A 12,999-nucleotide genomic window follows, 5' to 3' on the forward strand; every position below is an offset into this window, starting at 1 on the left:
GGATGGGAACAGGGCATTGATGGGAACAGGGCATGGATGGGAACAGGCATGGATGGGAACAGGGAATGGATGGGAACAGGGCATGGATGGGAACAGGGAATGGATGGGAACAGGGCATGGATGGGAACAGGGAATGGATGGGAACAGGCATGGATGGGAACAGGGAATGGATGGGAACAGGGCATGGATGGGAACAGGGCATGGATGGGAACAGGGAATGGATGGGAACAGGGCATGGATGGGAACAGGGAATGGATGGGAACAGGGAATGGATGGGAACAGGCATGGATGGGAACAGGGCATGGATGGGAACAGGGCATTGATGGGAACAGGGCATGGATGGGAACAGGCATGGCTGGATCTCATGGGACAAGGGAACAGGGCATGGATGGGAACAGGGCATGGATGGGAACAGGGCATGGCTGGGAACAGGGCATGGATGGGAACAGGGCATTGATGGGAACAGGGCATTGATGGGAACAGGCATGGCTGGGCCTCTGCCCTGGCTGCAGTTGCTCAGGATGTGGCTCAGCACGTGGCAGAGGGTTTTGATTTCTGCCTCTCCTGCAGGGCTCGGGATCCCTCTGCTGGTGCAGGAGGAGCCTGCACGGATTGTCCTGGCTGGGAGCAGAGTCCTTCCCAGGGAACACAGCTGATCCCACAGGGACCTGCAGGCCAGGGGGATCCCCAGGGAAATGCAGCTGCAGGAATGTGAGCCACATTGCCAGGCTGGATGGGGCTGGAGCAGCCTGGGGCAGTGTCCCTGCCATGGCATCCCCACAGGGTGGGATTTGAGGTTTCTCCCACTCCAAACCATTCCACTGCTCAGACTCATTTTCCAGCTCTCCTGGAGCCCTCTCTGCCCCATCAGAACTGATTTTATAACCAGAGGAAGCCAGACCTCCCCTTCCCACTGCCCTCCACTACCAGTGAAAGAGAAAATTTAAAAAATAAAGCGACTTTTGATGGATTTCGAGGTGAAAGCCCCCAAAATCAGAGCTGTCCCAGGTGTGATCTGAGCCACAGCATCAGCCAGCACGGAAGCAGGCACGGAGGGAACAAGGACAGGAGTATTTTGGGAAGATGGGAAGCCCCACACTGATCCTCTGGAGCATAACCCATTTCTGGGAGTGCTAATTTCAATTTTTTTCCAGAGTCTGTTCCCAAACAGATCCATCCTCCTCTGATCCAGAAGAATTCTTAAGATTCTTTGATTCCAAATAATTTTTAAGATTTTTTTTTTTTTTTTTGCTGCAGGGGCAACCAACTTTTTCCTACTGCCAGGTCTGGGATCTGTGTCCTCCTCAGGAATAATTTATTGTGGCCATTTAACTGTCAGCCAAGGCCTCCACAGCTGCATAAATAAAATTAAAATCCTTCCAGTTCTATTAAAGCTCTGAACAAGGCACGATGGTAAATCTAAACCTGATCTCCAAAAATCATATTTATGGCTATTCCAGCTAACCTAGAGGCAGCATTGGATTTATCACACATGCATGGAATAAACATGATAAATACGGTGTCTGCTGAGGGGGGAGAAGCAGAAGTTTTGTTAAGCCCAGCAGATTCATGACACAACCAAAACCAAGTGGATTTTTGGAGGAAATATTAAATTACCTGCTGCAGGTGCAACAAATAATCTCTTTGGTTTGTTTATGAGGGAATGAATGCTGCAGGAGGTTCAGATGAGCGCTGCTTCATTATTTAATATTTGCTTTATTTATTTTCCAGATTTATTTTATTGCGGGCTCTTTGAGAAGATTCAGCTGCACAAAGTCATGGATCTTCCCAAAATTATTCCTCCTGTGCTTCTGATAAGGCCACATTGATGGGAAATTTTCCAAGGTAAACTCACCAAATCCTCAGCTGGAAGCTGAGCACAGCTCCAGGGAATATTGGTTAAAAGGAGGAATTGTATTCCAAGCTCATTATTCCCAATTTAACGGGTATTTTAAAACATCCCTTTTAAAACCATTTAAATTGAAGATCAACCCTCCTTATCCATTTTATTCCACAAACCACTGCTGCTGTTACCAAACCTGTGTGAGAAAATCCTGGGTTTTAACCACTTGGGAATATCTTCCCTAAGTGTGAGCTGAGGGAACAGGAGGAGAGGCAGGAGGAACAGCAGCAGGGCTGGACACAGGGGAAGAGCGGGATCCACAGAAATGGCAGCGAGATCACACACAGCTCCAGAGGGAGAGGGGAGAGGGGAGAGAGGAGAGGGGAGAGGAGAAAGGGGAGAGGGGAGAGGGGAGAGGGGAGAGGGGAGAGGGGAGAGGAGAGAGGGGAGAGAGGGGAGAGGAGAGAGGGGAGCGCGGGGAGAGAGGAGCACAGGGAGAGAGGAGCAGGGAGAGGAGCAGGGAGAGGAGCAGGGAGAGAGGAGCAGGGAGAGAGGAGCTGGGGGAGAGGAGCTGGGGGAGAGGAGCAGGGAGAGAGGAGCAGGGAGAGAGGAGCAGGGAGAGAGGAGCTGGGGGAGAGGAGCTGGGGGAGAGGAGCTGGGGGAGAGGAGCAGGGAGAGAGGAGCAGGGAGAGGAGCAGGGAGAGGAGCAGGGAGAGGAGCAGGGAGAGAGGAGAGAGGAGCAGGGAGAGAGGAGCACAGGGAGAGGAGCAGGGAGAGAGGAGCAGGGAGAGGAGCAGGGAGAGGAGCAGGGAGAGAGGAGCAGGGAGAGGAGCAGGGAGAGGAGCAGGGAGAGAGGAGAGAGGAGCAGGGAGAGAGGAGCACAGGGAGAGGAGCAGGGAGAGAGGAGCAGGGAGAGGAGCAGGGAGAGGAGCAGGGAGAGAGGAGCAGGGAGAGGAGCAGGGAGAGGAGCAGGGAGAGAGGAGAGAGGAGCAGGGAGAGGAGCAGGGAGAGAAGAGCAGGGAGAGAGGAGAGAGGAGCAGGGAGAGAAGCAGGGAGAGAGGAGCAGGGAGAGAGGAGAGGGGAGAGAGGAGGAGGAAGAGAAGAGCAGGGAGAGAGGAGCAGGGAGAGAAGAGCAGGGAGAGAGGAGCACAGAGAGAGGAGCAGGGAGAGAGGAGCACAGAAAGAGAAGCAGGGATAGAGGAGCTGGGAGAGAGAGGAGAGGGGAGAGAGGAGCAGGAAGAGAAGAGCAGGGAGAGAGGAGCACAGAGAGAGGAGCAGGGAGAGAAGAGAGAGGAGCAGGGAGAGAGGAGCACAGGGAGAGGAGCAGGGAGAGAGGAGCTGGGAGAGAGAGGAGCACAGGGAGAGAAGCACAGAAACAGAAGCAGGGAGAGAGGAGCGGGGCTCTTACCCAGGTTGAGGCTGGAGGAGGATCCGTGCGAGGACAGGGAAGGAGGAGGAGTCTGCGAGTGGCCGGGCCCTTGGCTGGGCAGGGGCATCCCCACGGGCCCGGGAGAGGAGGAGAAGCCCAGCCCGTTGTAGAAGCTGTGGCCGATGGGGGTCAGGCTGCTCGAGGTTCTCTTGTACAGGTCGCTGCTGCCCGTCAGGGAGTCCCGGCGGGAGCCACTGCCCGTGGTGGAGTTTGCCACTGGAAAAACGGGAAAAGCGGGAGATGCTGAGCCAGAGAGCCACTGAGCCCGGCTGGTGCTCCATGGAGGCACCAAATGGACTCATTAAAAGCAGTTAGAGTCATTAAAAACACAGCTTAATGAATTATCTGGAATCTTGTCTTTGCCTTCGGTGCTCTGCAGGTTTTGTTGTGACAGAGCACACGGAGAAACAGCTCCAAAAATCCCAAAGGAGAAAGGTCAGAGCATCAAAATCTCCCTGAAGGAAGGGACCACACGGGCTGGGGACACCCTGAGCACCTGGGGACACACTGAGCATCTGTAGGGACATCGTGAGACCTTTGGGGTCACCCTGAGACCTTTGGGGACACCCTGAGCACTTGGGGACACCCTGACATCTTTAGGGACACCCTGACACCTCTGGGGACACCCTGAGCACTTGGGGACACCCTGAGCACCCGGGGACACCCTGAGCACTTGGGGACACCCTGACACCTCTGGGGACACCCTGAGACCTCTGGGGACACCCTGAGACCTTTGGGGTCACCCTGAGCACCTGGGGACACCCTGAGAACTTGGGGACACCCTGACACCTCTGGGGACACACTGACACCTTTGGGGACACACTGAGACCTTGGGGACACCCTGAGACCTCTGGGGACACCCTGACACCTTTGGGGACACCAAAGCCATGGGAGCTGAACCAAAGCCCCAGAGAATTTCTGTTTGCTCAGGAGCGTGTCCAGCCCGGTGCCCACTGCCCTGGAACCCCTGAAATCATCAGATCCCAAATCAGCTCCTGTCTGCCCCCAGCTTTCTGGAATTCAGAATTCAATTCCACTCCTCACCCCCATGGTTTTTAAGAGCTGTCTCCATAAGCAAATACAAACTCTTTGAATGCACTGTCAACTTGAGGGGGAAAAAATCAATTTTGCATTAAAATCTTGTTTAATAAACAGTGAAATTGTTAACTGCAATGAACTGATCATTTTTCATCAGTGCACATAGGCTCCAGAAGCAGCAGGATCAGAGTTCCATTCATTGATTGAGGGAAAACAAATTTGTGCATCTTGGCACTGAGCAAACCACTCGTGGAATTCAATTAGTTAAATAAACTGAGGTGAGAGAAGCAAATGCTGTGTTTACCTGCAACCAAGATGGGGCTGAAGAGAAATATTTAGAAGAACTTTATTGTAAATCAAGTGTGAGGTGAGAGCACCTCCCTGAGCCTGCTCTGCTGGAGCCACGCTGGACCCTGCCCCTCACACCGATGGGAACAGCAAAGTTCAGCACATAATCACTGCCCTGAGACTAAGCTGGAATTAAAACCATTGTTCCACCTCAAAAAACCACAAACCTAGGGGAGAAAAACCCTAAGAAACCACAGGAATGGATGGGTTTGATTCTGAAAGGTGCCTTGGTGGAAGGACTGAACCGTGGATGGGAGGTGTCCCAAAACCACCGAGAGTGATGGCAACAACTCCCAGAATGAGACACCAAAACCACCTCCTCTCCTCTCCTCTTCCTCTTCCTCTTCTCTCCTCTTCTCTCCTCTTCTCTCCTCTTCTCTCCTCTTCTCTCCTTTCCTTTCCTTTCCTCTCCTCTCCTCTCCTCTCCTCTCCTCTCCTCTCCTCTCCTCTCCTCTCCTCTCCTCTCCTCTCCTCTCCTCTCCTCTCCTCTCCTCTCCTCTCCTCTCCTCTCCTCTCCTCTCTCCTCTCCTCTCCTCTCCTCTCCTCTCCTCTCCTCTCCTCTCCTCTCCTCTCCTCTCCCAAAGCCATGAGTAGCTCCTCAGCCTTTACTCCAAGGTGAGAGGTGTTGGTAACACTCTGGAAGCAATTCCTGCCATCCCAATATTCCACATGGAGGGAAAAATACCAAGGGGCTGATCCACAACGTGCCTAATTAACTCCTACTGCTAATTATCACCCACTAACAGCATTTCTGCCCACACATGTTCAAAGCCTGAAGGAAAAGCCCCATTTAGGCCGGGATGGAGGAGGAGGAGGAGGAGTGTGGCCCTGAAAACTCAGCTTCTGAGCTTGCTGACATGGTTTTCTAAAGACTTTCCCAGGACAGTAACTGTAAACATAGATATGTGTACATTCTTTCTGTTCCACGTCTTGTGATGGGCATCTCTCATGGCCAGTGCAGTGAGAAAGTGTTATCCTGACCATCCAATCCCTGGCTGTGGGCAGAAACCTGTAAATCCTGGGAGGAAAATCAAACTTTCTCTTTCTTTCACAGCCAGTGCAGTGAGAAAGTGTTATCCTGACCATCCCATCCCTGGCCATGGTCAGAAACCTATAAATCCTGGGAGGAAAAATAAACTCTGCTCTTCTTTTCACCACACCTGGAGCTGTGTCTGTGTGATCTATTCAGCATCAGTGATAGCAAAAGGTCTTAAAATCTTAGAAAATTTGGGGACTTAGGCTTGGAAAGCCCTGGGAAAAGCAGGCCCTGGGAAATGTTAGGCCTTGTGCTTGCTAAAGACCAGGTCAAGCTGCTCCTGTGTAATCAATATATGATAAATGATACAATTGTTAGATGTGATTAGATATAATTATTGTTTAGAGAACATGGGGAACCATGTTAGGGGGCTAAGGGGGGATCATGAGAAATGCATGCTTGGGTAAAAACAATGCTTACAATAGAACAATGTAAGTTTGATAATTAATATGTAAATTATATAACGATAGAGTATAAAATATGTTCAACTCAAAACCAAATGGGGTCAGATTTGGCTCTGTGTACCCCTGACACCCAGAGCTCTTTAAATAAAGCACCTTCATATAACCACTGGTGGTTGTGTGTGTTCCTGAACGCTGACAGCAGCAGTAAGAGGAGGAGGGGGCTGAGCTCAGAGCACACAGCCCGGAGCTGGGGCTCACCTGCGGTGCCGAAGCCGCCCAGCGCGGAGCCCAGCGTGGCTCCCAGGGAGGAGCTGCTGCCGAAGCCCAGGGAGGTGTTGGCTGGCTGGGCAGAGCCCTGCGAGAAGAGCGAGCTGCTCTGCGAGTTGCTGCTCAGGGAGCTGTTCCCGTAGAAGGAGCTGGAGGCCAGGTTGTTGGTGGGCTGCTGCTGGGGCTGGGGCTGCTGCGTGCCCAGGGCTCGGAAGGGGCCGTTGGTGGTCCCTGCCAGCCCCCCGGCCGCTCCGTTGGCCGACGCCGCCGCCGCCGCCACCGCTGCAAGAACGGGAGAAACGTGGGCAAAGCCGCTGATGTTGTGAATTCATGCTGTAAATATTGGCTTTTCACAGTTATTCTGGTAAATATACACTAGATGCTTTCACTGGATTCTTTTCTCTCTTAGCAAGTTATAGGCTTAGATAGGAATTCTGAATTTCATCTGGACAAAGCAAGATAACCCCAACAGACAAGACAATGTGAGGATCAAGATGTTTTCCAACAGAAGGACAGTGGAAAACAGGTTATTATCAGCAGCAGGAAATGGAGAGCAAATGGTTATCAAAAAGCAGGACTTTGGCAGGGGGGAAGATGTGAAGCCCAGCTGCCCTCAAAGGAAGGATGAAGAGCCTGGACTGTTATCAACAATGACCATTTGCAGAAGAAACGAAACCAAACTTCAAATAATGCTGACCAGCTAGAATAATGATGACCAGCAAAAAAATATGCTGGCCAGCAGAAAATAAAATTGTGCAAAAGCATGATCCAAGAAGGTGGAACCAGGGAGGGGACATGCTTGAATATGCATTAAACCCTCACAGGGATGGGATAAAAAGGGTATTCCTGAGATACCAGGCACCCAGCCATAACTCTTTGCTTTATTTTATGTCCCTTATTGTCTTTATTAAACTTTTTAAAATTTTACAGGAGTGAACTTCGTTTTTCACACTGAGAAAATCAGTTTTGGTCACCTTGTGCAAGTTAAACCTTAGCTGGGGGCTTTGGATCACTGCAGGTTTTTTATTTCAGGGGCAAACTCTGTGTAAATCTGTTTTTTTCTATCTATGGGCTCCAGCCATGGGCAGCTGCTCCTGCTGCTCTCGTGCTGCTGGAGCTGCACAGATCAGAACCAGGAATGGCTCTTTCTCCAAACAGCCAGGAGTGCAATCCCTGCAGCCACACACTCACAAGGGCCAGTTAAGAACCCCGAGTTTTGAAACAACTGAAATGATCCTTCAGCACATGAAACACAAACCTGCGGTGCCAAGAACATCAAACCCAAGGACTTCTGGTTTTCAGCCAGTCCCAAAGTTAAAGAAAAAGCAAAATAAACAAGAGCTACAAGAAAACAATTAAAAGGCCCATTTCATAATCTGAGCCCAGTGCTGGCAGGGGCTGCTCACACCGATGGATTCTGGCTGAAAAATCCTTTTTAAAAGCCTTGAACGCCCAAGGAACACAAATAAATGCCAAAGAAACTCATGGCAAAGGCCATTTGAGGCATGGTGATATCATAAAGCACAAATCATGGAATGGCTTGGGTTGGAAAGGAGCTCAAAACTCATCCTGTCCCCAGGGTCACCTCCACTGTCCCAGGGTCACCCCCACTGTCCCCAGGGTCACCCCCACTGTCCCAGGGTCACCCCCACTGTCCCCAGGGTCACCCCCACTGTCCCCAGGGTCACCCCCACTGTCCCCAGGGTCACCCCCACTGTCCCAGGGTCACCCCCACTGTCCCAGGCTGCTCCAGCCCCAATGTCCAGCCTGGCCTTGGGCACTGCCAGGGATCCAGGGACAGCCACAGCTGCTCTGGCAATTCCAGCCCAGCCCCTCCCCACCCTCCCAGGGAACAATTCCTGCCCAAGATCCCACCCAAATCTCCCCTTTGCCAATCTCAAGCCATTCCCTGGGACCTGTCCCTCCAGGCCTTGTCCCCAGTCCCTCTCCAGCTCTCCTGGAGCCCCTGCAGGCGCTGGAGGGGGCTCTGAGCTCTCCCTGGAGCCCCTGGGAATTCTGAAGGCTCCAGCAGGTGGGCAAGCTGCTGCCAGGGGACAAATTTCAGTACCTACAACAAAACTCTACAGAATATTTCAATCTCCTGCTCCTCCCCTCTCCGTGGCTGCTCCGGAGGCTCAGCCAAGTTGAGCACAGAGGATGTTTCTCAACAACAATCCCTGATGGATCTCAGTGAGGGCAAGTTTGTCATCACTGCCAGCGGAGCACGGAGGGCTGGGGACACAGCAGGGACTGGGAGGGACCAGAAGGCTCCTGCCTGAACCTCTGGGGGGGACAGGACGGGATTCACCTGCCTGGGCAGGAGGGGACAGGACTGACGTGGCTGGTGACAGGACTGACCTGGCTGGTGACAGGACTCACCTGCCTGGGCTGCAGGGGACAGGATTCACCTGCCTGGTGACAGGACTGACCTGCCTGGGCTGCAGGGGACAGGACTGACCTGCCTGGGCTGCAGGGGACAGGACTGACCTGGCTGGGCTGCAGGGGACAGGACTCATGGGGACAGGATTCACCTGCCTGAACCTCTGGGGGAGACAGGACTGACCTGGCTGGGCAGGAGGGGACAGGACTCACCTGGCTGGTGCCAGAACTCACCTGCCTGGGCTGCAGGGGACAGGACTCACCTGGCTGGTGCCAGGACTGACCTGCCTGGGCTGCAGGGGACAGGACTCACCTGGCTGGTGCCAGGACTCACCTGCCTGGGCAGGAGGGGACAGGACTCATGGTGCCAGGACTCACCTGCCTGGGCTGCAGAGGAGCTGATGATGACAGGGGCAGGGGCCACCAGGCGCACAGGAGCCCCCAGGCCGTTCCTGGCCCCAGCGTTGACCACGAGGGCTCCGGTTTGGTCGTAATAAGCAGCAGGAGCCAGCACTGGGTACCCTGCAGAGGCAAGCACAGGGGACAGCAGGTGACAAACACATCACTCATGTCCACCTGAGCCCAGTGCAAGAGGTTTCCAAAGGAAAAGATGAATGGAAATAAAAGAAACAAGAACAGCCCTGCTTTTCCCAAAAAAAAGTCCAAAATTTGCATAAAGAATTTCAAGTAGAAAAGACTTTTTGCCCCCAGAATCTTTATTATCACACTGTGACCAGTGTAAAATCAGCTAAAACAGGTTTAAAATACAAAAGCACTGTTTTTGCTCCATGATAAATACAAAGTGTGCTGGGATTGCTCAGAGCTGGGTGCACCCACAGGCAACTTCCACTTCTGCATTTTGGATGGTTGGTACCATTAAATATTCTTTAATTCAGGTAAATAAACTCCTGTAAGTGCTGGTGATACACACAGCAGCAGACTGACAGAATATAGTGATTTAGGCACCTCATTATGGAATTGTACATGAAATGAAAATATTAAAATTAAATGCAGTGACTCTCTAAGGTGGGAGGTCACTAAATGTTCCCTGTGAATATTTGCTTTGCAAATACAGCTACAAACATATATCTGTAATTGTATATATGTGTGCATTTGCAAAGCAAATACAACCCAAATAACAGAGATTAAAGGAGACCTGCACAGTTCACTTTGTAACTTAATACTGCAACATTCTTCTTAAACAACAAAAAAACCACATTAACAAGGAAGTGACGCTGCCAGCAAGGAGAGCTGAAATCCAAATAATCCTTTTTCCTTACTTTTCACCAGCAAGACATTTCTGCACATTATTCCAATGAGCTCAGGTTTGTCCTTTGCCATCACAATAATATTCGCAATAACTGAATTTCAGCACCATTTTACCCCAAAGCCTCAGGGATCAGTCAGAATTCCTCCAGCAGCTCCTCCAATGATGAGCTAGAAATGAGAACTAAGCCCTGCTCCCTTTTATCCCTTTTCTTTCCCTCTTTTTAAGCCTCTTGGAAGAGCAATCATGGCAGGAAGCCCCTGTTAAGTCAAGGCCCTGGCAGGGATGGAGAGCTGAGATGAATGAACGGGACTAAGAAACCCCTGAGGTTTCAAACACAGATCCCATAAGCTTGAAGAGCCCACAGAGAAACCTGGAGGGGATTTTCCACAGCAGCCATGGATTCCTGGAGAATCCCCCACGGGGAGATGTCACTGCTGTCACCTGTGCCACAAGGCCACCTGCCAGCCCCCAGTGCTGCCAGCCAGGGACACACCTGTTGTAGCTGATAGCCTGAAATGTATCTTTTCTCCTCTTTTAGTTGTGATTTCCCCCCCAGCTTCTCTTTCTCCTGTTTACCTGGTGTCAAGTTCTCATGGTCACTGAAGTTTCTCTCCTCAGCCCCACGGCAGAGGCCGGATGGAGTAAAGAGAGGACCCTGCTGGCATTTCCAGCTGCTGGAAGTTTCTTTAGCCCAGGGGACCCTTCTTTCCAACATGGAAGTTTCTAGTTTTGTTTTTCCTGTCCCAGAATGCCTCTGAGCTGTGGAAGCTGAGAGGATTTGCTTCCCTTCCCTTCCCTTTCTTTCCCCCCTGTGCTGCCAGGAAACCAAGCCCCCCTCTCTCCCCCTCTGTGGAGAATACTCCTCCACCTTTGTGGCCATTTGAAGAAGTTGCTGTCTGTTATTTCTTATCTTGGTGTGTGTAACCTTGATTTGTAGAAAGTTTGTAAGATGTACTAACTGAGAAAAATAATTGGTTCTTTCTCTGATGTTCCCTCCCTCCGAGAAACCCTGTTAAAAGAGACCCCCAGACCCCAAACCCTTGGTCTCTCATCCTTTGGATTCCCCTTCACAGAAATAAACTGTGGAATGCAAACCAGAGAGAGAGAGAGAGAGTCCCCCCTGATTTCTTTACTCGCTCTACAGACTTGAATTCTTGAAGAAAATCAGTGAACCCCACAAACAGATGCTGGCTGGAAACTCAAGTGAAGAGAAACCTCATCACTGAGCCAGCTGGGAAGAGAAGATGGAGTCACACACCCAGCCCTGGCATTAACCCCCAAAGCAGCAGGAGCAGGCAGTGCTGATGCCAGCAGAATCCCATTTCCCAGGCTCTGCTGGCAATGCTGGTACCTGGCATTCCTGCTGCCAGCCCCTGGCCGAAGGCGAGCGCGGAGTTGACGGCGGCGGCGGCCACCAGAGGATCCGTCTGCTGGCCCTGCTGGTTCTGGTTGGGAGTCAGGGGACGCTGGCTGGCTCCTCCACGGAGCACCTGGAGAGGACAGAACAGCCACTGGGTTATTCTGGGAGCCAGGACAGAGCCACCATCACCAGGCAGGAGCAGGAGCAGGGGGGAAACCTTCTCTCCTTTGCTCTTAATTCACTTTTCTTCACATTCAAACAGGACCTGGAGGGGCTGGAGCAAGTCCAGGGCAGGGAATGGAGCTGGGAAGGGGCTGGAGAATTCCTGAGGGAGCTGGGAAGGGGCTGGAGAATTCCTGAGGGAGCTGGGAAGGGGCTGGAGAATTCCTGAGGGAGCTGGGAAGGGGCTGGAGAATTCCTGAGGGAGCTGGGAAGGGGCTGGAGAATTCCTGAGGGAGCTGGGAAGGGGCTGGAGAATTCCTGAGGGAGCTGGGAAGGGGCTGGAGAATTCCTGAGGGAGCTGGGAAGGGGCTGGAGAATTCCTGAGGGAGCTGGGAAGGGGCTCAGGCTGGAGCAAAGGAGGCTCAGGGGGAATTTCTGGCTCTGCACAAGTCCCTGGCAGGAGGGGACAGCCGGGGGGGTCGGGCTCTGCTCCCAGGAACAGGGACAGGAGGAGAAGGAACGGCCTCAGGCTGGGCCAGGGCAGCTCAGGGGGGACAGCAGCAGGAATTTCCTTCACTGCAGGGTGGTCAGGATTTGGAATCAGCTGCCCAGGGCAGTGGTGGAGTCCCCAGCCCTGAAGAGCTCAGAACACCCAGGGATGTGGTGGCTGAACAGGGGCAGTGCTGGGGTCATGCTTGGACTCCATGGTCTTTAGAGAGTTTCTCCAACCTTTCCAATTCCCTGATCCCACCTCCAACACTCATCCTCTGTCAGGAGTGTGCACAAGCCACCCCAGCTAACATCTGCTCCCTGTCACCACAGCCCCACTAAAAACCCTCCTGAGCAGAAACCTTACAGAGCCCAGCTCAGGAGCTGGGGGTGGGTGGCAGGAGGTGACCTGGCTGTCCCCAAGAGAGCAGAGACCTGGTGACACAAGCCTTGAAGCACAGGAGATGGTGCCCAGAGAGCCCAGGTGGGGTTGGCAGGGACGAGCTGCTGTGGTGGGAGGAGGGCAGAGTGGCCTGTCCTGCAATGCCCTGCGCCAGGCTGGCTGTGTCAGAGCCAGAGCTGCTGCAGGAGCCTGCAAGCTCAGCCTGTGTGTCCCCAGCACATCCTGCAGCAGAGGGGACACCGTGGCTGTCACCTGCTGGAGCCACTAACAGCAAAAACAGACTTTGTGCATGGAGAGGCTGGGAAGGATCCCCAGGTTCTCTGATAGAGCCTGCATAGGAACCAGCCCGGGGCACCTCGGAGCCAGCAATTGCAGCACTGGAATGCTGCTGGGTTTCATTAACACGTTATTAAGGTGTCACAAGGGTCACAAATCAGGTGTCCAGGTTCCCAAAGCCTCTGCCTCAGCAGTTTTAATGCAAACAATCCCTGCTGCAGCCCCCAGGAGCAGGATTTGCATTCCAAACCCCACTCCCCACCCCACTCACGCCTGCTCCACGGCCATAAAAGTA

At 52.7% G+C, this 12,999-nt stretch overlaps 1 protein-coding gene across 8 annotated transcripts in view; it reads right to left on the minus strand.

The window, feature by feature from the left end:
* The window catches only part of PUM1 (pumilio RNA binding family member 1), a 73,176-nt gene that overhangs the window by 19,534 nt on the left and 40,643 nt on the right, over window positions 1–12,999 (minus strand). For all 8 annotated transcript variants that reach the window (XM_058856771.1, XM_058856768.1, XM_058856770.1 and 5 more), the window contains exons 11-14: window positions 11,366–11,504; window positions 9,123–9,266; window positions 6,357–6,647; window positions 3,252–3,488 (exon numbers count right to left, since the gene is read on the minus strand). In XM_058856771.1, coding sequence (XP_058712754.1) covers window positions 3,252–3,488; window positions 6,357–6,647; window positions 9,123–9,266; window positions 11,366–11,504 — 811 coding nt within the window. The remainder of the gene's footprint in view (window positions 1–3,251; window positions 3,489–6,356; window positions 6,648–9,122; window positions 9,267–11,365; window positions 11,505–12,999) is intronic.

The sequence above is a fragment of the Poecile atricapillus genome, chromosome 24, assembly GCF_030490865.1.
Source record: "Poecile atricapillus isolate bPoeAtr1 chromosome 24, bPoeAtr1.hap1, whole genome shotgun sequence".
NCBI lineage: Eukaryota > Metazoa > Chordata > Aves > Passeriformes > Paridae > Poecile > Poecile atricapillus.